The sequence below is a fragment of the Ylistrum balloti genome, unplaced genomic scaffold (genome assembly GCF_031769215.1).
Source record: "Ylistrum balloti isolate Yb309-2 unplaced genomic scaffold, AGI_CSIRO_Ybal_v1 Utg371262, whole genome shotgun sequence".
NCBI lineage: Eukaryota > Metazoa > Mollusca > Bivalvia > Pectinida > Pectinidae > Ylistrum > Ylistrum balloti.
Window position 1 is genome coordinate 167,417 of NW_026782680.1, and position 26,032 is coordinate 193,448.

Genomic DNA, 26,032 nt, shown 5'->3' on the forward strand with positions numbered 1-26,032 from the left:
CGATATGTTTTCACATGTCACACTCAGCTATAGGAATTCAATATCACATAAACTGTTGGCGAGATCAAATTGCATATCATAACAGTTTGATCGTAAGATCAGTGAAACAAGCGAACAGATGATAATGGCTGGTGTCCTGGGCCTGGCTTCTAAAAAAGGCAAGCTGGCGAGGACTGGCTGGAGGAGGAAATCTTCAATATAAGCAAGCTGATTTCATTTAATGGGCGCAAGTTCCTATCCTTGCTGATGATTAGAAGTCGATGAAGATGTTCAGAAATGTCGAGAGGAGTCCAAGGTTCTTTTATTATAAAAGAGCACTGATGTTTAAGTTTTGTCGAAGAATCGAGTCCATCACTACTTGGAACACAACCTGTATATTACTTGTGTCGGTCGCTGTAGTAAAATGGGGATACACCACCTTGGACGGATTCTGATTCTGGTTCTGAAAATCTCTCTGGATAAAGCGAGCTGCCTGGTCCACATCCTTATCTGGTCCTAACAAATAAGATAGCAGGTATATATAAACATAGAAATACTGACATTTAATTGGTATTACTAAGTAGTACTGTCAGAAAACATCTATACTAACACAATAAACATCAGTTAACATATCTAACGTAAGACTAGTATGTAAGAACCAAACATAATATAAAATCTCACCTTTATACTCTATGAAGAAATGGCGTAGATGTCTACCGGAATGTCGAATCTTGTCCTTAAACAAGTCTATCTTGTTCAGAAACAAAATCTGTAAAACACAAGGTTTATGTGAGTCTGACAACTCTATACCTTCCTCCACTATAACACAGATAGCATCACTCCTCTCACAATGTCACTATGTTAATCAAATTAGGAATTGTAATATTCTGAACTGCTTCAAGGATTTTAACAGTATGGTGTACATATTATGTTGACAGTTTGTGTTAAATTAAATAATACTAGGTTTTTATAAAGTGTCCTTCATGGAAAACATTTGATGTCTACATATCATACCTATACAGAGGTATTTCTACTGGTCATATATAGGTATATATCAATCAGTCGTAAGTTACAACATACTATACAAAGAAACAAAATACACCCCTATAGTAAAACGTGGTTCTTACCATACACGTCTCCTTGAAGAAAATATTATTGCACATAGATTTGAAAAGTTTTAAACTTTCTTGAAGTCGATTCTGTAAAATAAGAAAAATGAAATAAGCGATTGTTATTAATCATGTTGTAGGGAACTTTACCACACAAACCATAACATATCGCTCAAGTGTCTTGTTACAGAATTACAATACTCATCTCTACATCTCTATGCCGACACTTTGAACCTTCTTAACTTCAACAATTGTAATAAATTTATTTTTATAGTTTTATATCCAGTTATTATCAATATCATGTCAGATATATAAATAAGATAGAAAATACATATTTCCCTCCACAGTACTACACTCTGTAGTAAAGCTGTGTGTACTCACCACATGTGGATCTTCGTACAAGCACATGTCATAAGCACTAAGGGCTGCCACAAATAGAAGCGCATTGACGTCATCAAAACATTGGATCCATTTCTTACGTTCTGACCTCTGACCTCCCACATCAAACATTCTGGTCAAATTATCAAAGAGAAATATTTTATTTTAAAAATTCTTGTCATGTTTTGAAATAGAATATAAAGCGTCATATCATTTGATCAAAGGGGAAAATTATATAATTATATTGGTCCGGACACACTGTATTGGGTGTATTTTGGTCCGGACACACTGTATTGGGTGTATAATTATATTGGTCCGGACACACTGTATTGGGCGTATATTGGTCCGGACACACTGTATTGGGTGTATATTGGTCCGGACACACTGTATTGGGTGTATAATTATATTGGTCCGGACACACTGTATTGGGTGTATATTGGTCCGAACATACTGTATTGGGTGTATATTGGTCCGGACACACTGTATTGGGTGTATTTTGGTCCGGACACACTGTATTGGGTGTATAATTATATTGGTCCGGACACACTGTATTGGGCGTATATTGGTCCGGACACACTGTATTGGGTGTATAATTATATTGGTCCGGACACACTGTATTGGGTGTATTTTGGTCCGGACACACTGTATTGGGTGTATAATTATATTGGTCCGGACACACTGTATTGGGTGTATATTTGTCCGGACACACTGTATTGGGTGTATAATTATATTGGTCCGGACACACTGTATTGGGTGTATATTGGTCCGGACATACTGTATTGGGTGTATATTGGTCCGGACACACTGTATTGGGTGTATTTTGGTCCGGACACACTGTATTGGGTGTATAATTATATTGGTCCGGACACACTGTATTGGGCGTATATTGGTCCGGACACACTGTATTGGGTGTATATTGGTCCGGACACACTGTATTGGGTGTATAATTATATTGGTCCGGACACACTGTATTGGGTGTATAATTATATTGGTCCGGACATACTGTATTGGGTGTATATTGGTCCGGACACACTGTATTGGGTGTATAATTATATTGGTCAGGACACACTGTATTGGGTGTATAGTTATATTGGTCCGGACACACTGTATTGGGTGTATAATTATATTGGTCCGGACACACTGTATTGGGTGTATATTGGTCCGGACACACTGTATTGGGTGTATATTGGTCCGGACACACTGTATTGGGTGTATAATTATATTGGTCCGGACACACTGTATTGGGTGTATATTGGTCCGGACACACTGTATTGGGTGTATATTGGTCCGGACACACTGTATTGGGTGTATATTGGTCCGGACACACTGTATTGGGTGTATAATTATATTGGTCCGGACACACTGTATTGGGTGTATATTGGTCCGGACACACTGTATTGGGTGTATTTTGGTCCGGACACACTGTATTGGGTGTATAATTATATTGGTCCGGACACACTGTATTGGGTGTATATTGGTCCGGACACACTGTATTGGGTGTATATTGGTCCGGACACACTGTATTGGGTGTATAATTATATTGGTCCGGACACACTGTATTGGGTGTATAATTATATTGGTCCGGACATACTGTATTGGGTGTATATTGGTCCGGACACACTGTATTGGGTGTATAATTATATTGGTCAGGACACACTGTATTGGGTGTATAGTTATATTGGTCCGGACACACTGTATTGGGTGTATAATTATATTGGTCCGGACACACTGTATTGGGCGTATATTGGTCCGGACACACTGTATTGGGTGTATATTGGTCCGGACACACTGTATTGGGTGTATAATTATATTGGTCCGGACACACTGTATTGGGTGTATAATTATATTGGTCCGGACACACTGTATTGGGCGTATATTGGTCCGGACACACTGTATTGGGTGTATATTGGTCCGGACACACTGTATTGGGCGTATATTGGTCCGGACACACTGTATTGGGTGTATAATTATATTGGTCCGGACATACTGTATTGGGTGTATATTGGTCCGGACACACTGTATTGGGTGTATAATTATATTGGTCAGGACACACTGTATTGGGTGTATAGTTATATTGGTCCGGACACACTGTATTGGGTGTATAATTATATTGGTCCGGACACACTGTATTGGGCGTATATTGGTCCGGACACACTGTATTGGGTGTATATTGGTCCGGACACACTGTATTGGGTGTATAATTATATTGGTCCGGACACACTGTATTGGGTGTATATTGGTCCGGACACACTGTATTGGGTGTATTTTGGTCCGGACACACTGTATTGGGTGTATAATTATATTGGTCCGGACACACTGTATTGGGCGTATATTGGTCCGGACACACTGTATTGGGTGTATAATTATATTGGTCCGGACACACTGTATTGGGTGTATTTTGGTCCGGACACACTGTATTGGGTGTATAATTATATTGGTCCGGACACACTGTATTGGGTGTATATTTGTCCGGACACACTGTATTGGGTGTATAATTATATTGGTCCGGACACACTGTATTGGGTGTATATTGGTCCGGACATACTGTATTGGGTGTATATTGGTCCGGACACACTGTATTGGGTGTATTTTGGTCCGGACACACTGTATTGGGTGTATAATTATATTGGTCCGGACACACTGTATTGGGCGTATATTGGTCCGGACACACTGTATTGGGTGTATATTGGTCCGGACACACTGTATTGGGTGTATAATTATATTGGTCCGGACACACTGTATTGGGTGTATAATTATATTGGTCCGGACATACTGTATTGGGTGTATATTGGTCCGGACACACTGTATTGGGTGTATAATTATATTGGTCAGGACACACTGTATTGGGTGTATAGTTATATTGGTCCGGACACACTGTATTGGGTGTATAATTATATTGGTCCGGACACACTGTATTGGGCGTATATTGGTCCGGACACACTGTATTGGGTGTATATTGGTCCGGACACACTGTATTGGGTGTATAATTATATTGGTCCGGACACACTGTATTGGGTGTATAATTATATTGGTCCGGACACACTGTATTGGGCGTATATTGGTCCGGACACACTGTATTGGGTGTATATTGGTCCGGACACACTGTATTGGGCGTATATTGGTCCGGACACACTGTATTGGGTGTATAATTATATTGGTCCGGACACACTGTATTGGGTGTATAATTATATTGGTCCGGACATACTGTATTGGGTGTATATTGGTCCGGACACACTGTATTGGGTGTATAATTATATTGGTCAGGACACACTGTATTGGGTGTATAGTTATATTGGTCCGGACACACTGTATTGGGTGTATAATTATATTGGTCCGGACACACTGTATTGGGCGTATATTGGTCCGGACACACTGTATTGGGTGTATATTGGTGCGGACACACTGTATTGGGTGTATAATTATATTGGTCCGGACACACTGTATTGGGTGTATAATTATATTGGTCCGGACACACTGTATTGGGCGTATATTGGTCCGGACACACTGTATTGGGTGTATATTGGTCCGGACACACTGTATTGGGCGTATATTGGTCCGGACACACTGTATTGGGTGTATAATTATATTGGTCCGGACACACTGTATTGGGTGTATATTGGTCCGGACACACTGTATTGGGTGTATAATTATATTGGTCCGGACACACTGTATTGGGTGTATAGTTATATTGGTCCGGACACACTGTATTGGGTGTATAGTTATATTGGTCCGGACACACTGTATTGGGTGTATAGTTATATTGGTCCGGACACACTGTATTGGGTGTATAATTATATTGGTCCGGACACACTGTATTGGGTGTATAATTATATTGGTCCGGACACACTGTATTGGGTGTATAATTATATTGGTCCGGACACACTGTATTGGGTGTATAATTATATTGGTCCGGACACACTGTATTGGGTGTATAATTATACTGGTCCGGACACACTGTATTGGGTGTATAATTATATTGGTCCGGACACACTGTATTGGGTGTATAATTATACTGGTCCGGACACACTGTATTGGGTGTATAATTATACTGGTCCGGACACACTGTATTGGGTGTATAATTATACTGGTCCGGACACACTGTATTGGGTGTATAATTATACTGGTCCGGACACACTGTATTGGGTGTATAATTATACTGGTCCGGACACACTGTATTGGGTGTATAATTATACTGGTCCGGACACACTGTATTGGGTGTATAATTATACTGGTCCGGACACACTGTATTGGGTGTATAATTATATTGGTCCGGACACACTGTATTGGGTGTATATTGGTCCGGACACACTGTATTGGGTGTATATTGGTCCGGACACACTGTATTGGGTGTATATTGGTCCGGACACACTGTATTGGGTGTATATTGGTCCGGACACACTGTATTGGGTGTATTTTGGTCCGGACACACTGTATTGGGTGTATAATTATATTGGTCCGGACACACTGTATTGGGTGTATTTTGGTCCGGACACACTGTATTGGGTGTATAATTATATTGGTCCGGACACACTGTATTGGGTGTATTTTGGTCCGGACACACTGTATTGGGTGTATAATTATACTGGTCCGGACACACTGTATTGGGTGTAATTGTGACTTTATACCTGATGAGGATGTTGTCAATTTTAAAACACGTCTCAATGATGCCAGTCGTTCGTACTCGGGCCCGCAGCACGTCCACAGACGACGGCACGAAGTCTCGGTGGCAGATCCGCTCAATGTTTTCAAAATAACTGTGGATATAAAGGAAAGGTATTAAGTCGGGAGGTTCAAAGTACATGTACAGATGTAAGGGTAAAAGGGGGGACAACTCTTTCGTGACGTTCGAGAAAACGGTTATTAACACAGAGTAACTGGGACAGCCAAGTACCGAGTAGACAGAAGTTTCTAAAACGGTCCGGCACATTTGAGTATCCGGGATAAACAACAAAGTGCGTAATACTTACTAGATGGCCGAGTCGTTGAGTTCGTACTCGTACCCTCGGGACACGGCCACCCTGACTCCACGGTCCTGCCACAGGGCTCTTAGAGCATTTGTCATGTGTGGAAGCATCACGTGGCTCTTGTCGAAGCAGCACGTGCACGTGAGGATTGCCTGGGCGTTCCCCTGAAATAGTTCCATAAATACAAACACTATGTATAGTTGTTATACTACTAAATTAATTGTACTTCAAGTTACAATTAAAGTTTTCGTACACCTTATAATGTAAAGTTGAAAGCAATATGGAAACGAAAAAGAAAAAACTTAAGTAAAGTTTACCCTAGATTTAAATATATACATATTTATTTTCCTGAGTAAACTACTGCTGTGAGTTGATTGTGTGATGAACTAAGTCGACATACTTTATTTATTCATTCATGTTTTGTTTTATTCAGTAAGACAAAGAATTTCGTATTGTTTGTCGGGTTTCATTTCCTTTCACTTGCTTTTTCTGTATAAATACATAGATACGCTACTTATATCTATAAATATTGATACATAATATTTGGTCAAATCTAACATCTTTCTTTTATTTTTGAAAAAGAAATATTAAGATAAAGAAAAAAAGCCAAAAAACAAAAACGTTGACTGCAATAAATTAAAAACCAATTTCAGGAAATACATTGCATGTGAAATAAAGAAAGACACTACATAAGGTCTATACTAACCCGATTCTTAGGGTTGTCCAGGTTGATTCGTAACAGTCCCATACCAGTAAGTACATACTTCATGGAACCCAACAGGTTGTCAAGTACAGCAGGCTGGAAAATATACAGAAACGACTGGTAAGTAACAGTGTCCAGGTATAGAATAAGGACAAGTTAGTACCAGGACAAGTCAGTATAAGGTCAAGTTAGTATAGGACAAGTTAGTATAGGACAGGTTTTATAAGGACAAGAGTCAGTATAAGGTCAAGTTAGTATCAGGACAAGTTAGTATCAGGACAAGTTAGTATAAGGACAAGTCAGTATAAGGTCAAGTTAGTATAGGACAAGTTAGTATAGGACAGGTTTTATAAGGACAAGAGTTAGTATAAGGACAAGTTAGTATAGGACAAGTTAGTATAGGACAAGTTAGAATAAGGACAAGTTAGTATAGGACAAGTTAGTATCAGGACAAGTTAGTATAGGACAAGTTAGAATAAGGAGAAGTTAGTATAGGACAAGTTAGAATAAGGACAAGTTAGTATAAGGACAAGTTAGGAAAAGTTAGCATAAGACAGGTTAGTATAGGACAAGTTAGTATAAGGACAAGCTAGTATAAGGACAAGTTAGTATCAGGACAAGTTAGTATAGGACAAGTTATAAAAAGGACAAGCTAGTATAGGACAAGTTATAATAAGGACAAGCTAGTATAGGACAAGTTAGTATAAGGACAAGTTAGTATAGGACAAGTCAGTATGAGGACAAGTTAGTATAAGGACAAGTTGATATAGGACAAGTTGGTATAGGACAAGTAAAGATAAATAATAGTTCCATGTGCCCAATGCCACCATCCTCTAGTAATCTAATGTCTGACTCTCACCCTTCAAAATCAAGAGTGTTTTAAACGTCTACAAGACTTTATAAATAATTTTATAGTAATCACATCATATGTATCCAGGTGATGTTCTATATTATGTTTAAACATTATATTGAATAAATTCGTAAGCATCTGATAACGATCGTGGTTTGAGAAATGCATCACAAACAAAACATGCATTCAGTATAAATGTATAAAACAGATCAACAACAACAGATATATACAAACAACTAAGATAAACAACAGGTTTGTCAAGTCCCAGATATAAGTACTTTATGTATTATGCTAATGCTCCTGAAATCATTCCGAGGAGAAAACTTGTTACCATCACAAAGGAAGACATTTGATATTAGTCACAAAAGGGGATTGAATCTCCATAGAAATAATAATAAAAATGCGATAAACATCTTCGCCGAGTTTCCCCAGGGCGTCAGGGGACACAGAGATGGAAATAGCCTTGTCAACAGTGCCTTTATTCAATCTTCATGCTCGAGAAAATCCAATGTTTGATGATAAATACATCATCATAATACGCTGGATATACACAGGTCTTAGGTCAGACGTCAGAAAGTATCAAACAACCATATGATGAACGGGTGTACAAGTTATTATACAACCGTAAAATAGTACAACATCGACAGTGTGAATAGTACCTAAACTATCTACAGTAGATACATCAATATCTATATTATCTACAGTAGATATACATCAATATCTATACTATCTACAGCAGATATACATCAATATCTATACTATCTACAGTAGATATACATCAATATCTATACTATCTACAGTAGATATACATCAATATCTATAATATCTACAGCAGATACATCAATATCTATACTATCTACAGTAGATATACATCATTATCTATACTATCTACAGTATATACATCAATATCTATACTATCTACAGTAGATATACATCAATATCTATACTATCTACAGTAGATACATCAATATCTATACTATCTACAGTAGATATACATCAATATCTATACTATCTACAGTAGATACATCAATATCTATATCATGTACAGTAGATATACATCAATATCTATACTATCTACAGTAGATACATCAACATCTATACTATCTACAGTAGATACATCAATATCTATACTATCTACAGTAGATACATCAATATCTATACTATCTACAGTAGATACATCAATATCTATACTATCTACAGTAGATACATCAACATACTATCTACAGTAGATATACATCAATATCTATACTATCTACAGTAGATATACATCAATATCTATACATCAATATCTATACTATCTACAGTAGATATACATCAACATCTATACTATCTACAGTAGATATACATCAATATCTATACTATGTACAGTAGATATACATCAATATCTATACTATCTACAGTAGATATACATCAATATCTATACTATCTACAGTAGATATACATCAACATCTATACTATCTACAGTAGATATACATCAATATCTATACTATCTACAGTAGATATACATCAATATCTATACTATCTACAGTAGATACATCAATATCTATACTATCTACAGTAGATACACATCATTATCTATACCATCTACAGTGGATATACATCAACATCTATACTATCTACAGTATATACATCAATATCTATACTATCTACAGTAGATATACATCAATATCTATACTATCTACAGTAGATACATCAATATCTATACTATCTACAGTAGATATACATCAATATCTATACTATCTACAGTAGATATACATCAATATCTATACTATCTACAGTAGATATACATCATTATCTATACTATCTACAGTAGATATACATCAATATCTATACTATCTACAGTAGATATACATCAATATCTATACTATCTACAGTAGATACATCAATATCTACTATCTACAGTAGATATACATCAATATCTATACTATCTACAGTAGATACATCAATATCTATATCATCTACAGTAGATATACATTAATATCTATACTATCTACAGTAGATACATCAACATCTATACTATCTACAGTAGATACATCAATATCTATACTATCTACAGTAGATACATCAACAACTATACTATCTACAGTAGATATACATCAACATCTATACTATCTACAGTAGATATACATCAACATCTATACTATCTACAGTAGATATACATCAATATCTATACTATCTACAGTAGATATACATCAATATCTATACTATCTACAGTAGATATACATCAACATCTATACTATCTACAGTAGATATACATCAATATCTATACTATCTACAGTAGATATACATCAATATCTATACTATCTACAGTAGATATACATCAATATCTATACTATCTACAGTAGATATACATCAATATCTATACTATCTACAGTAGATACATCAATATCTATACTATCTACAGTAGATACACATCATTATCTATACCATCTACAGTGGATATACATCAACATCTATACTATCTACAGTATATACATCAATATCTATACTATCTACAGTAGATATACATCAATATCTATACTATCTACAGTAGATACATCAATATCTATACTATCTACAGTAGATACATCAATATCTATACTATCTACTGTAGATATACATCAATATCTATACTATCTACAGTAGATACATCAACATCTATACTATCTACAGAAGATATACATCAATATCTATACTATCTACAGTAGATATACATCAACATCTATACTATCTACAGTAGATATACATCAATATCTATACTATCTACAGTAGATATACATCAATATCTATACTATCTACAGTAGATATACATCAATATCTATACTATCTACAGTAGATATACATCAACATCTATACTATGTACAGTAGATATACATCAATATCTATACTATCTACAGTAGATATACATCAATATCTATACTATCTACAGTAGATATACATCAATATCTATACTATCTACAGTAGATATACATCAATATCTATACTATCTACAGTAGATATACATCAATATCTATACTATCTACAGTAGATATACATCAATATCTATACTATCTACAGTAGATATACATCAACATCTATACTATCTACAGTATATACATCAATATCTATACTATCTACAGTAGATACACATCATTATCTATACCATCTACAGTGGATATACATCAACATCTATACTATGTACAGTATATACATCAATATCTATACTATCTACAGTAGATATACATCAATATCTATACTATCTACAGTAGATACATCAATATCTATACTATCTACAGTAGATACATCAATATCTATACTATCTACAGTAGATATACATCAATATCTATACTATCTACAGTAGATACATCAATATCTATACTATCTACAGTAGATATACATCAATATCTATACTATCTACAGTAGATATACATCAATATCTATACTATCTACAGTAGATATACATCAATATCTATACTATCTACAGTAGATATACATCAATATCTATACTATCTACAGTAGATATACATCAATATCTATACTATCTACAGTAGATATACATCAATATCTATATTATCTACAGTAGATACATCAATATCTATACTATCTACAGTAGATACATCAATATCTATACTATACAGTAGATACATCAACATCTATACTATCTACAGTAGATATACATCAACATCTATACTATCTACAGTAGATACATCAATATCTATACTATCTACAGTAGATACATCAATATCTATACTATCTACAGTAGATATACATCAATATCTATACTATCTACAGTAGATATACATCAATATCTATACTATCTACAGTAGATATACATCAATATCTATACCATCTACAGTAGATATACATCAATATCTATACTATCTACAGTAGATACACATCATTATCTATACCATCTACAGTAGATATACATCAACATCTATACTATCTACAGTAGATACATCAATATCTATACTATCTACAGTAGATATACATCAATATCTATACTATCTACAGTAGATACATCAATATCTATACTATCTACAGTAGATATACATCAATATCTATACTATCTACAGTAGATATACATCAATATCTATACTATCTACAGTAGATATACATCAATATCTATACTATCTACAGTAGATATACATCAATATCTATACTATCTACAGTAGATATACATCAATATCTATACTATCTACAGTAGATATACATCAATATCTATACTATCTACAGTAGATATACATCAATATCTATACTATCTACAGTAGATACATCAATATCTATACTATCTACAGTAGATATACATCAATATCTATACTATCTACAGTAGATACATCAATATCTATACTATCTACAGTAGATACATCAACATCTATACTATCTACAGTAGATATACATCAACATCTATACTATCTACAGTAGATACATCAATATCTATACTATCTACAGTAGATACATCAATATCTATACTATCTACAGTAGATATACATCAATATCTATACTATCTACAGTAGATATACATCAATATCTATACTATCTACAGTAGATATACATCAATATCTATACCATCTACAGTAGATATACATCAATATCTATACTATCTACAGTAGATACACATCATTATCTATACCATCTACAGTAGATATACATCAACATCTATACTATCTACAGTAGATACATCAATATCTATACTATCTACAGTAGATATACATCAATATCTATACTATCTACAGTAGATACATCAATATCTATACTATCTACAGTAGATATACATCAATATCTATACTATCTACAGTAGATATACATCAATATCTATACTATCTACACTAGATATACATCAATATCTATACTATCTACAGTAGATATACATCAATATCTATATTATCTACAGTAGATACATCAACATCTATACTATCTACAGTAGATATACATCAATATCTATATTATCTACAGTAGATACATCAACATCTATACTATCTACAGTAGATATACATCAACATCTATACTATCTACAGTATATACATCAATATCTATACTATCTACAGTAGATATACATCAATATCTATACTATCTACAGTAGATACATCAATATCTATACTATCTACAGTAGATACACATCATTATCTATACCATCTACAGTAGATATACATCAACATCTATACTATGTACAGTAGATATACATCAACATCTATACCATCTACAGTAGATACATCAACATCTATACTATCTACAGTAGATATACATCAACATCTATACTATCTACAGTAGATACATCAATATCTATACTATCTACAGTAGATACATCAATATCTATACTATCTACAGAAGATACATCAATATCTATATTATCTACAGTAGATATACATCAATATCTATACTATCTACAGTAGATACATCAATATCTATATTATCTACAGTAGATATACATCAACATCTATACTATCTACATTAGATACATCAATATCTATACTATCTACAGTAGATATACATCAATATCTATACTATCTACAGTAGATATACATCAATATCTATACTATCTACAGTAGATACATCAATATCTATAATATCTACAGTAGATATACATCAATATCTATAATATCTACAGTAGACAGTATCTACCAATAACGATATACATTATTTACATAATACTTAATATTCCCTTCTTAATTCTGGTATTTTCTTTATGTACCTATGAAAACCACCCGACTGTAGTTGGTCTCTCCTGTTTGTTGGGTGAATGTATAACTGCTGTGTAACAGTATCTCTGACAGACGACAGTTAACCTATTTTAACGGATTGCATTTTACATCTAAGAAAACCGTTGATTAATAACAATAAAACCTTCAGACATGAAATGCATTCTGTCCAATAAAACAGGGTTGTGAAGTAAGATTTTCGACCATTACTGACACCTGTGGGAACCAAAACAGAAACACGCTGATAAGGTGGGCATTCGACATCCGAGATGACACCAAATCTTGCCTTTCTACAGTTACCTAAATACAACACATTGACCTTCGACCTTCCTTGTGTATCGTCTTACAGACTACTGAATAATCGCGATCAAATGGAGTCCTGGCGAGGCAGTTACCGTGTAATAAGTGACGAGTCTGGGACGAGACAGATGTGTTATATAGGGTGACTGGAGCCTGGGACGAGACAGGTGCTGTGTTAGATAAGGTGACTAGTGTCTGGGGCGAGATAGATGCTGTGCTATACAGGGTGACTAGAGTCTGGGACGAGACAGATGCTGTGTTAGATAGGGTGACTAGTGTCTGGGGCGAGACAGATGCTGTCTTAGATAGGGTGACTAGAGTCTGGGACGAGACAGATGCTGTGTTAGATATGGTGACTAGTGTCTGGGGCGAGACAGATGCTGTGCTATATAGGGTGACTACAGTCTGTGACGAGACAGGTGCTGTGTTATATAGGGTGACTAGAGTTTGGGACGAGATAGGTGCTGTGTTATGTAGGGTGACTAGAGTCTGGGACGAGACAGAAGCTGTGTTAGATAGGGTGACTAGAGTCTGGGACGAGACAGGTGCTGTGTTATATAGGGTGACTAGAGTCTGGGACGAGACAGATGCTGTTATATAGGGTGACTAGAGTCTGGGACGAGACAGGTGCTGTGTTAGATAGGTGACTAGAGTCTGTGACGAGAAATGTTCCGAGTTTGACACTGTGACTAGAGTCTGTGATGAGAAATGTTCCGAGTTTGACACTGTGACTAGTGTCCGTGACAAGAAATGTTCCGAGTATGACAGTGTGACTAGAGTATGTGACGAGAAATGTTCCGAGTTTGACAGTGTGACTAGAGTATGTGACGAGAAATGTTCCGAGTTTGACAGTGTGACTAGAGTCTGTGACGAGAAATATTCCGAATTTGAATCTGTGACTAGAGTCTGTGACGAGAAATGTTCCGAGTATGACACTGTGACTAGTGTCTGTGACGATACCGTTTCAGGTAGACTTCCATGTGTCCATAGTTATTACACTCTAAATGGCAGTACAACCTTATCTGGACAGGTCCCCAGGATAATTACTTGTTATACAAAGTAACATCGAGAGCCATGCCCCCGGGTTATTAGCACGTGGCGCCAATAAAAACCACAACGTGAGGGGGTGACGTAACACAAGAGTTGGGCGGGGCTGAAGTTCAACTTTACATCTTAGAAAATGTTCGTCGTCACCTTTCGTTTGGTAAAACGTGCTGAAACAGGCCCGATCGATACAAATTTTGAGATTGTTGTTTAAGGACACTGAAGTCCAATAACATCCTGCACACCTATGTGATAGAGGCAATCATATTATAGGCGGCACTCAACATCTACAGTCCATTATAGACTTGAGTACACCGTCATAAACATTTGTTTGACAAGCTCTATCACCACTTGGTCTTGTTACAAATACACTAAACATGAATACAGCGGTCATTGGACACACAGGTCAATAAATTAAAGTAGAGATGTGGATCATCTTACAACATATCTCATTATCACAGACTCAATTAATCACCGTAACGACAAGCTACACACAGTCTGTACCATTCCTTGATACAAAAAATATACAATATTTTTCACGGTCCCTTGAATTTCAAGATAACAAGTTTCGACTGTATATATATATATACTCTTGTCCAAAGTATACTTCGAAGCTAATTTGATATAAGCTAGTACAATGGAATGTGGTCAAGGGATTTAACTGTATCAGGACATCTCGAGACTCAGGGACAGATTGTTTTAATGGTGAGATCATGGTTGACAAGGTTAGATCTGATACCATGTCCTATATTCCTACAGTGGCGGTGTGTTTTTTTAACATTTTCCGTGTATGACCAGGAGACATTGGTCTATATATATCATAATGATCAGCAATTTATCAACATGGTTTTAGGATTTAGGACGGGAGAAGAGGAGGAGGGGGATCTTTCTCAAGGGTTGGCACAAGGACATACTAGAAATACGGGTACAGTCCGGTCTGGTCACACGCCCACCAACAACAGGCACACAGACTAGACGGGGGTGACGGGGGTGACGTGGGGGCTTTGGTGCATTAATAATTTACATAACGTTGAAGTACTCTTTCCTAATAATGTACCGGGGAAAACATGATTAACACGTTCAACTTTTTATAACTTTGTTGTGTTATAAAATAATGACGACGTAGGATAGGCTTGTATCGCACACCATACATTACAGAAATGATGTTGTGGGTAACTAACACGCACCCCAGTCCCACCATAATATATCAATCTGGTGAGGATTCGATCAGGAATAATAAGATGTGGACAAGGTTCACAGCAATCTGCCGTGTAACAGACGGAAGTAACATCTGGTCGTGTCTGCGTGCTTCGTCACAGATCTGCACGTGTATCATACTGAGCCAATAGGAAAGGAAACCCGTGAAACGCCTTCAATACTGTTTAATTACCTTAAAGGACAGCAGCTCGTCGTGAGAGAAACCATCATTGTGGATTATTTTCATCTGCTTCACCAGTGTACTCTTCCCGCTCTCGGCAGCACCTGCAACAACAAAATCACTCAATAGCCCATAATCTCTATACACGAATACCCATTCAATAACCTTCTATTTATCATCCCCGCACCAGCATTTACAACAACATAATCACTCAATAACCCATAATCACCACACACGAATACCCATTCAATAACCCTCTATTTATTATTCCCACAGTAGCACCTACAACAATAAAATCACTCAATAACCTATTAACAAACACAATTTTCTTATCATTTAGTATCAATGATTTTGTTGTGATCTATTGGTTATATGATCCTATAACGTAATACCTTTAACACCAATATTGAGCCTCGTGTAAATTACCATACATATGAGATTTAGGTAATTCAAATTCATGTTAATGAGCTTCTCGAAAAATGAAAAAAAATGTGACGAGTGCCATATATTTAATATGAAATGAAAACGAAGATAAGAGTATGTTCATCACATGACTTTAAAATGCTATTTAAACATTCACAAAACAGCAATTTATTGACTAGTCTCTTTGAAGGAGAGGTAGAGATAATGTGGAAACGGTGTTGGTTTTTAAATATACACGTTTTTGCGTTGACAGGCATCAGTACCTCATTTTATAATAGTAATAAGGTATTCTTTTTTACAGTCAAGGGTCTGTGGTGTTTTACGGTCCCTTTCCGGAGTTGCACCAAAGGATTTTTTCGTATTGGCTTGTCTTGGACAAATGACTTGTATCTAGAAAATTTTGATTTTAAGCGTTGAAGCATTTGAGATTTAGAACCAGAGTTCCTATAGTGTGTAACACTAGTCTGACAAGGATTTGGGACATCAGTACATCACCCTATAACGGTTTATAGTACCGGGTGTAACACTTCCTTAACATAGTCTGACAAGGATTTGGGACATCAGTACATCACCCTATAACGGTTTATAGTACCGGGTGTAACACTTACTTAACATAGTCTGACAAGGATTTGGGACATCAGTACATCACCCTATAACGGTTTATAGTACCGGGTGTAACACTTCCTTGACATAGTCTGACTTTAATTTGAAATTGATGTTTAATGTTGTTACTAGATTGCTGATATTGTAACAGTGTTTTGCTGAGTTTTTCAATCCTTGTTGCCACTTTCAGGTTTTACAAATTGTCATCTGGTTTTATTTTCAAATTGACGTGATTGGTGTTTTTCCTATATCATTGTGACTTTTCACAGACATTTCTATTTTGGTTTTAAAATTTAATGAATGCTTGAGTTGTGAAACGAGCCATGCTGCTCTGCAACAGCTCTTGTTAGACTGATTCAAAATCTATATCGGCAATATTTTCATTCTCTGTCTCTTGGTTACGTCTCCAGGAATCGAACACACGACCTCTGGTTCTACCGATCGAGCTTAAGAGAAATTATCTCAAGTCAACATCTAGCCACCTATTAGGGTACATAACTTGTACAAACCAATAACAAGTCATTGCTCTATTAGACACCAATTTAACGCTGTGTAATATTCGTCCTTCTACAAATACAACTAATCCTGATCATTTGTAACATTACCTGTTGATTGCCCACTCTGCCGTGTAACTACCAACACCACCAGATTGAGGTATTGATACGACGGGTACACACGGGGCCACCGCCAAGTTACAAGGAGTAAGGTTCAGGGTGACCCTCTCGATATTTCGGCCGAATGGTCAGTGTCTCGAGCAGAAAAAGTGACCCTTGAAAGCCACAAAATGACCATGTAATTTAGCCATCAGGCGCGAGGGATGTGAATGGAGATAAACAAACTACAGGATCCCCCTCCCTGTAGGTAAATAAGTGTTCCAATATATCCTCATGTAAATGGCATTTAAAACTACAGGTGAGTTCCCGACAGGTAGATATTAATACCTGTCAATACTGGCACCGTGTAGCCAGTCTTATGTGGATAAACATTACACCTTATTATCTGTATTTTACAAATATACCCACAAAACTATACGTCAGACATCACAGGTAAACCCTCGGGCCTGCCCAGGACATATACATTGTAGGGCCTTCCCAGGTCACATAAGGTCTACCCAGGACATAGGGCCGACCAGGACACATAGCGTCTACACAGGATACATAAACCCTACAAAGGACATATGGCCTACCCGGGACACATAAGGCCTACCCAGGACATAGGGCCTACCCGGGATACATAAGGCCTACCCAGGACATAGGGCCTACCCGGGACATATAAGGCCTACCCAGGGCATAGGGCCTACCCGGGACACATAAGGCCTACTCGGGGTGTACCAAGTACGCACAGGGCCTATCCAATACATGCAGTAATTACCCAGGATGCACACCACCTAACCAGGTCACGTAGAAATACAGGCGGGGACTAACCAAAACACACAGAGCTTACACACGGGGCCTACCCCATACATGGAGAAACAGACGTGTTGTCTGCCCATAACACACAGAACATACACACTGGGCCTACCCCATACATGGAGAAATAGACGTGTTGTCTACCCATAACACACAGGGTTTACACACGGGGCCTTCCCTATACATGGAGAAATAGACGTGCTGTCTGCCCAAAACACACAGAACCTACACACGGGGCCTACCCCATACATGGAGAAATAGACGTGTTGTCTACCCATAACACACAGAACCTACACACTGGGCCTACCCCATACATGGAGAAATAGACGTGCTGTCTGCCCATAACACACAGAACCTACACACGGGGCCTACCCCATACATGGAGAAATAGACGTGTTGTCTACCCATAACACACAGACCTTAGACACTCGACCTACCCCATACATGGAGAAATAGACGTGTTGTCTACCCATAACACAGAGAACCTACACACGGGGCCTACCCCATACATGGAGAAATAGACGTGCTGTCTGCCCATAACACACAGAACCTACACACACATACATGGAGAAATAGACGTGTTGTCTACCCATAACACACAGACCTTAGACACTCGACCTACCCCATACATGGAGAAATAGACGTGTTGTCTACCCATAACACAGAGAACCTACACACGGGGCCTACCCCATACATGGAGAAATAGACGTGTTGTCTACCCATAACACACAGAACCTACACACTGGGCCTACCCCATACATGGAGAAATAGACGTGCTGTCTGCCCATAACACACAGAACCTACACACGGGGCCTACCCCATACATGAAGAAATAGACGTGCTGTCTGCCAATAACACACAGAACCTACACACGGGGCCTACCCCATACATGGAGAAATAGACGTGCTGTTTGCCCATAACACACAGAACCTACACACTGGGCCTACCCCATACATGGAGAAATAGACGTGTTGTCTACACATAACACACAGAACCTACACACGGGGCCTACCCCATACATGGAGAAATAGACGTGTTGTCTACACATAACACACAGAACCTACACACGGGGCCTACCCCATACATGGAGAAATAGACGTGCTGTCTGCCCAAAACACACAGAACCTACACACGGGGCCTACCCCATACATGGAGAAATAGACGTGCTGTCTGCCCAAAACACACAGAACCTACACACGGGGCCTACCCCATACATGGAGAAATAGACGTGTTGTCTACACATAACACACAGAGCTTAGACACTCGACCTACCCCATACATGGAGAAATAGACGTGTTGTCTACCCATAACACACAGAGCTTACACACTCGGCCTACCCAATACATGGAGAAACAGACGTGTTGTCTACCCATAACACACAGACCTTAGACACTCGACCTACCCCATACATGGAGAAATAGACGTGTTGTCTACCCATAACACACAGAGCTTACACACTCGACCTACCCAATACATGGAGAAACAGACGTATTGTCTACCGATAACACACGGGGCTTATCCAAAACACAGAGAAATGCATGCGGGGGCTACCCATAACACAAAGGGCTTAAATACGACCTACCCAATACATAGAGAAACAGACGTGTTGTCTACCCATAACACACAGAGCTTACACACGGGGCTTACACAAGACACGTAGAAAGACAGGCGGGGGCTACCCATAGGACCAAGGACATATTGACGTACACACGGGGCCCACCAAGGACATATAGACATACACACGGGGCCCACCAAGGACATATAGACGTACACACGGGGCCTACCAAAACATATGGACGTACACACGAGGCCTACCAAGACATATAGACGTACACACGAGGCCTACCAAGACATATAGACGTACACACGGGGTCTACCAAGACATATAGACGTACACACGGGGCCTACCAAAGACACATAGACGTACACACGGGGCCTTCCAAGGACATATAGACATACACACGGGGCCAACCAAAACATATAGACGTACACACGGGGCCAACCAAAACATATAGACGTACACACGGGGCCTACCAAGGACACATAGACGTACACACGGGGCCTACCAAGGACACATAGACGTACACACGGGGTCTATCAAATACATATACATCCAGGACCTTCCGGTGACACACGGGGCTAACAAAGGACACACTGGACCTTCAACAGCACACGGTACCAACCCAGACATGTATAAATACACGTGCAGTCCTACCCGGAAAACATGGTACCTACAAAGACCACATGGGCCTGCAGAGGACAAACAGGGCAAACGAGCTTACCAAGAACACAGAAATACACGCGAGGCCTACTTTGGACACGATCGGGGTCTCAACGACACCTACCACGGCCGCAGAAAAATACACGTGATATAAATTTTACATGAGACAGGTGGTGACTTCCAAGAACACTGAGAAATACACAGAACATTTCAATCTTCATAAAGCATTTAATATGCAGTCAACTATGAGCTAAACAACAGCCAGCTCGGACACCAAGAGCATATATATCGGAAGCAAGCGTTCATGTCCTTGTAGATACATTAGTTATAGGTATGTTGTACGATCTGTTCGGCCCCAAGCCACTGATCATGATCATAATCAACTGGTAGTTTTAAGGACACGTTGTCTTGTACCGAAAACACAAACTGGTTCTTTCCACCTACGCACCGTCAGACCCATCTATACAAAACGGTCGTAATCGGCTTTAAACCGTTTACGTCCTTATGAACACTTAATGGTGGGTGGTACAAATAGGATTTCTTTGTTTTGATTGTAGATTTACTGAGGTGATAGTACGCTTCCAGACATATTGTATGTACACGCATCACACCGACATTCCTCAGATCATCTGCCGTGACCTGCACATACACGGAATTCCTCCGATATGATCTCATTCATAAACTAAAGTCCTGACACCTGTAGTGTGGCTAGCGTCACCGCCTGAGGACGTCCTTACATCAGTTATATAAATAAGTCCACTCTTTTCCAATACGGAAACATTTGGTATCCGGAGTGTGACGGAGGTATTTCATAATCAATCGAAAAATGAACTATCTTGGAGTTTAACATTGTTCATACACACGTAGTTAATATTGATCAAGAAAACAGTTTACAATTTATAATACAAAGAAAACATAAGTCATATTACATAGATTGGTACCAAAGACAACATCAGTCATGACTTAAAACCGACACGGAATTTACCGTGTGATAAAGTTAACACGAGTTATACCGTGTAATGAAGTTAACACGTGTTGTGTTGAGTCTTAATATTGACACGAGTTACCCTGTTTCTAAAATGCCATTTTATTAGTTTTATGGATCTAGATTATTTATATAACAACTAAAACGCAACTGTTGTCGTTAGAAAAATTGATGGATTAAAATCCAACATTTATCTCCAAACCAGGGAGCTCTCTCGGCCCCTACGGGTACCAATAATGTGTTGTGTGTAAATGCGTAATGAACCGAGACCGTTATAATTCCCTATAGCCCCGGGCCGCTATAAACTGAACGCAACATGGAAAGTGTTTTATGTCTGCAATGTAAAACGTGTAGGCTATAATAAAACATATCCCCCTCCAGTCTCAAATATCACGGAGTTCGGATTATATTTCGAGGACTTTGGAGCACACAGGTAGTCCATTGTGTTTGGTAAATATTGGCACAAATTGATACTTGTTTTAACACTGTCCAGACTGTAACTCGGACATCTTATATCAAGTCCTAATTAATTAGAACGGTTAATCCAACGACGCTTAAAAAATTGTTTTTGTTCAGTTACTTTTGTTTGATACCAAACATGCCCATAACAAAAATGATATGTCTTAGAGCGAAGTAATTTATTTTATTTTATATTGTAAAATGATTCACTCTAACCATTGTTTATAATACTTCAACCGAGTAAAACATTCTTATACAATTATGTTATGAAATAACTTTATGTGCGACGACTAGATCTTGGCAGAGGTTTGGAATTTCCATTATGAAGATTATAACATGAGACATCTCTTATCTAATTTGATTCCCTGGTGAAAGTAAATTTCTTTTGTTACATAGGGGTAAAGACACTGGTACAAAGGGCAACATTACCACAGACTGGTACAGAGGGTAACATTAACACATACTGGTACAGAGGGTAACACATACTGGTACAGAGGGTAACGGTACAGAGGGTAACACAGACTGGTACACAGGGTAACATTAACACATACTGGTACAGAGGGTAACATTAACCCATACTGGTACAGAGGGTAACATTAACACACACTGGTACAGAGGGTAACATTAACACAAACCGGTACAGAGGGTAACATTAACACAAACTGGTACAGAGGGTAACATTAACACAAACTGGTACAGAGGGTAACATTAACACAAACTGGTACAGAGGGTAACATTAACACAAACTGGTACAGAGGGTAACACATACTGGTTCAGAGGGTAACGGTACAGAGGGTAACACAGACTGGTACAGAGGGTAACATTAACACATACTGTTACAGAGGGTAACATTAACACAGACTGGTACAGAGGGTAACATTAACATATACTGGTACAGAGGGTAACATTAGCACAGACACAAACTGGTACAGAGGGTACCATTAACACTGACTGGTACAGAGGGAAACATTAACATATACTGGTACAGAGGGAAACATTGCCACAGACTGGTACAGAGGGTAACATTGACACAGACTGGTACAGAGGGTAACATTGACACAGACTGGTACCGAGGGTAACATTGCCACAGACTTGTACAGACGGTAACATTAACACAGACTGGTACAGATGGTAACATTGCCACAGACTGGTACAGAGGGTAACATTAACACAAACTGGTACAGAGGGTAACACATACTAGTACAGAGGGTAACACATACTGGTTCAGAGGGTAACAGTACAGAGGGTAACACAGACTGGTACAGAGGGTAACATTAACACATACTGTTACAGAGGGTAACATTAACACAGACTGGTACAGAGGGTAACATTAACATATACTGGTACAGAGGGTACAATTAACACTGACTGGTTCAGAGGGTAACATTAACACTGACTGGTACAGAGGGAAACATTGCCACAGACTGGTACAGAGGGTAACATTGACACAGACTGGTACAGAGGGTAACATTAACACAAACTGGTACAGAGGGTAACATTGCCACAGACTTGTACAGAGGGTAACATTAACATATACTGGTACAGAGGGCAACATTAACACAGACTGGTACAGAGGGTAACATTAACACACACTGGTACAGACGGTAACATTAACACAAACTGGTACAGAGAGTAACATTACCACAGATTGGTACAGAGGGTAATATTAGCACATACTGGTACAGAGGGTAACATTGCCACAGACTGGTACAGAGGGTAACATTACACATACTGGTACAGAGGGTAACATTAACACAGACTGGTACAGAGGGTAACATTGCCACAGACTTGTACAGAGGGTAACATTAACACAAACTGGTACAGAGGGTAACATTAACACAGACTGGTACAGAGGGTAACATTAACACAAACTGGTACAGATGGTAACATTGCCACAGACTTGTACAGAGGGTAACATTAACATATACTGGTACAGAGGGTAACATTAACACAGACTGGTACAGAGGGTAACATTGCCACAGACTTGTACAGAGGGTAACATTAACATATACTGGTACAGAGGGTAACATTAACACAGACTTGTACAGAGGGTAACATTAACATATACTGGTACAGAGGGTAACATTACCACAGATTGGTACAGAGGGTAACATTACCACAGACTGGTAGAGAGGGTAACATTAACACATACTGGTACAAAGGGTAACAGAGTTCAAAGAAGGGGTAACTAATTGGTGAAAGTTTAGTTCATTCCAAACATTCATTAACACTTAAGTCAATGCCAGTCCTCTCCCAGCACAAATGGACAATTAATACGTAAAACATCTGAAGGCTGGTTACTATAATATACCTCATTATTTGTTGGTTTTTATGAGAACCAGAAAACCAAACACTTTCTTTGTCAGGGATACAGTAAGTCTAGCAGACAGAGGCCGCCATGTCGCTTATCGGCATATGTCACAAAATCAATGGAAAGATTTCCACAGACAAAAAGCCTTCTACTGAAAAATAAATCCCAGAATTGATTTTCGAGTGTATGTATGATACCTTATGTATACAAACAGCCGTGGGACTCGGGTAACACTTCGTCACTTGTTTCTTATTTTCGTGTCTTCAATAAGAAACTTTTACTCTAAGTGTGACAGAATGTAATCCTATTGTCTTTCTAAACTTTAAAGCGCGTGTGATGGATAAATATAATCCTGTTTACCTGTCATAACTTTAATGTTTAGCTCATTAACTTTTAAAACCTCTTGTGAATTAGCAGGTCATATCAATGTTATTGACATCGCGGGGTTGTATTAGCTTCGGTAAGTATTGCACTCGTACTCACATCCCGGGTTTAGGTCAATTGTGGTGGGTATCCCACTTAAACTTAAAGTTGTGACAGGTACCCAACCAAAATCACTCTTAGGGGCTAGGTTAATTGTGGTGAATATCCAAAAATAGCTCACTCTTCGGGGCCAGGTTCCTTACGGCGAGTATCCTACCCAAACTCACACCCGGGGTTATGGGGCGCATTGCTGACGCACAATAGTAGAGACAGAAAAACTAAAGCTCTATACCCCTCTTAACCCCCGGGACTGTAACCTCGTTCGATTGAGGGACTTGATAAAATTTGCGTTTGATACCCCGTCCCACAATTACCCCTTGGGTAGGGATTACAGATATGGGTATGTGCTTCTTGCACACTAACACAAGTACACATCCTTACATCTGTACTTTGTAAACAAGTATATCAATCAGCTTCACATCCGTATCATAGTGTAAGTAATAAAGGACCGTCCTTAAGGACACACCAGGTGACCTACTTAGTAACTTACCCAACAGCAATATCTTGATGACATTTTGATCCTGCTTGGACCAATTCTGTAGCTGTCGGTCAAGATCGTCACTACGGGCACGTGCCTTCAATTCTTCCTGATCCAAACTTAAGCACTGGCCCATAGTAACACGCGACTACATGTTTCACACCCTGGTCGTAAAGTTGTACTATTATCACTGGTAAACACACACCACTGTCCTCACGTGGAGAACTATCAACATCATCAACCCATAACTCCAAATATGGTAATATCGAAATTAGTATAACAAAACATCAAGAACTTG

The 26,032-nt window shown here is 38.2% G+C and overlaps 1 protein-coding gene across 1 annotated transcript; it reads right to left on the minus strand.

Moving 5' to 3' along the window:
• Positions 1-2: 2 nt before the first annotated feature.
• LOC132561677 (guanine nucleotide-binding protein G(o) subunit alpha-like) lies at positions 3-26,025 on the minus strand. Its single transcript, XM_060226379.1, has 9 exons — positions 25,747-26,025; positions 16,375-16,466; positions 7,137-7,229; positions 6,434-6,594; positions 6,092-6,220; positions 1,470-1,599; positions 1,107-1,178; positions 661-748; positions 3-495 (listed from the first exon to the last, which is right to left on the minus strand). Exons 1-9 carry the CDS (start codon positions 25,868-25,870, stop codon positions 305-307), a joined length of 1,080 nt encoding a protein of 359 aa, XP_060082362.1. The 5' UTR covers positions 25,871-26,025; the 3' UTR covers positions 3-304.
• Between the last annotated feature and the right edge of the window lie 7 nt (positions 26,026-26,032).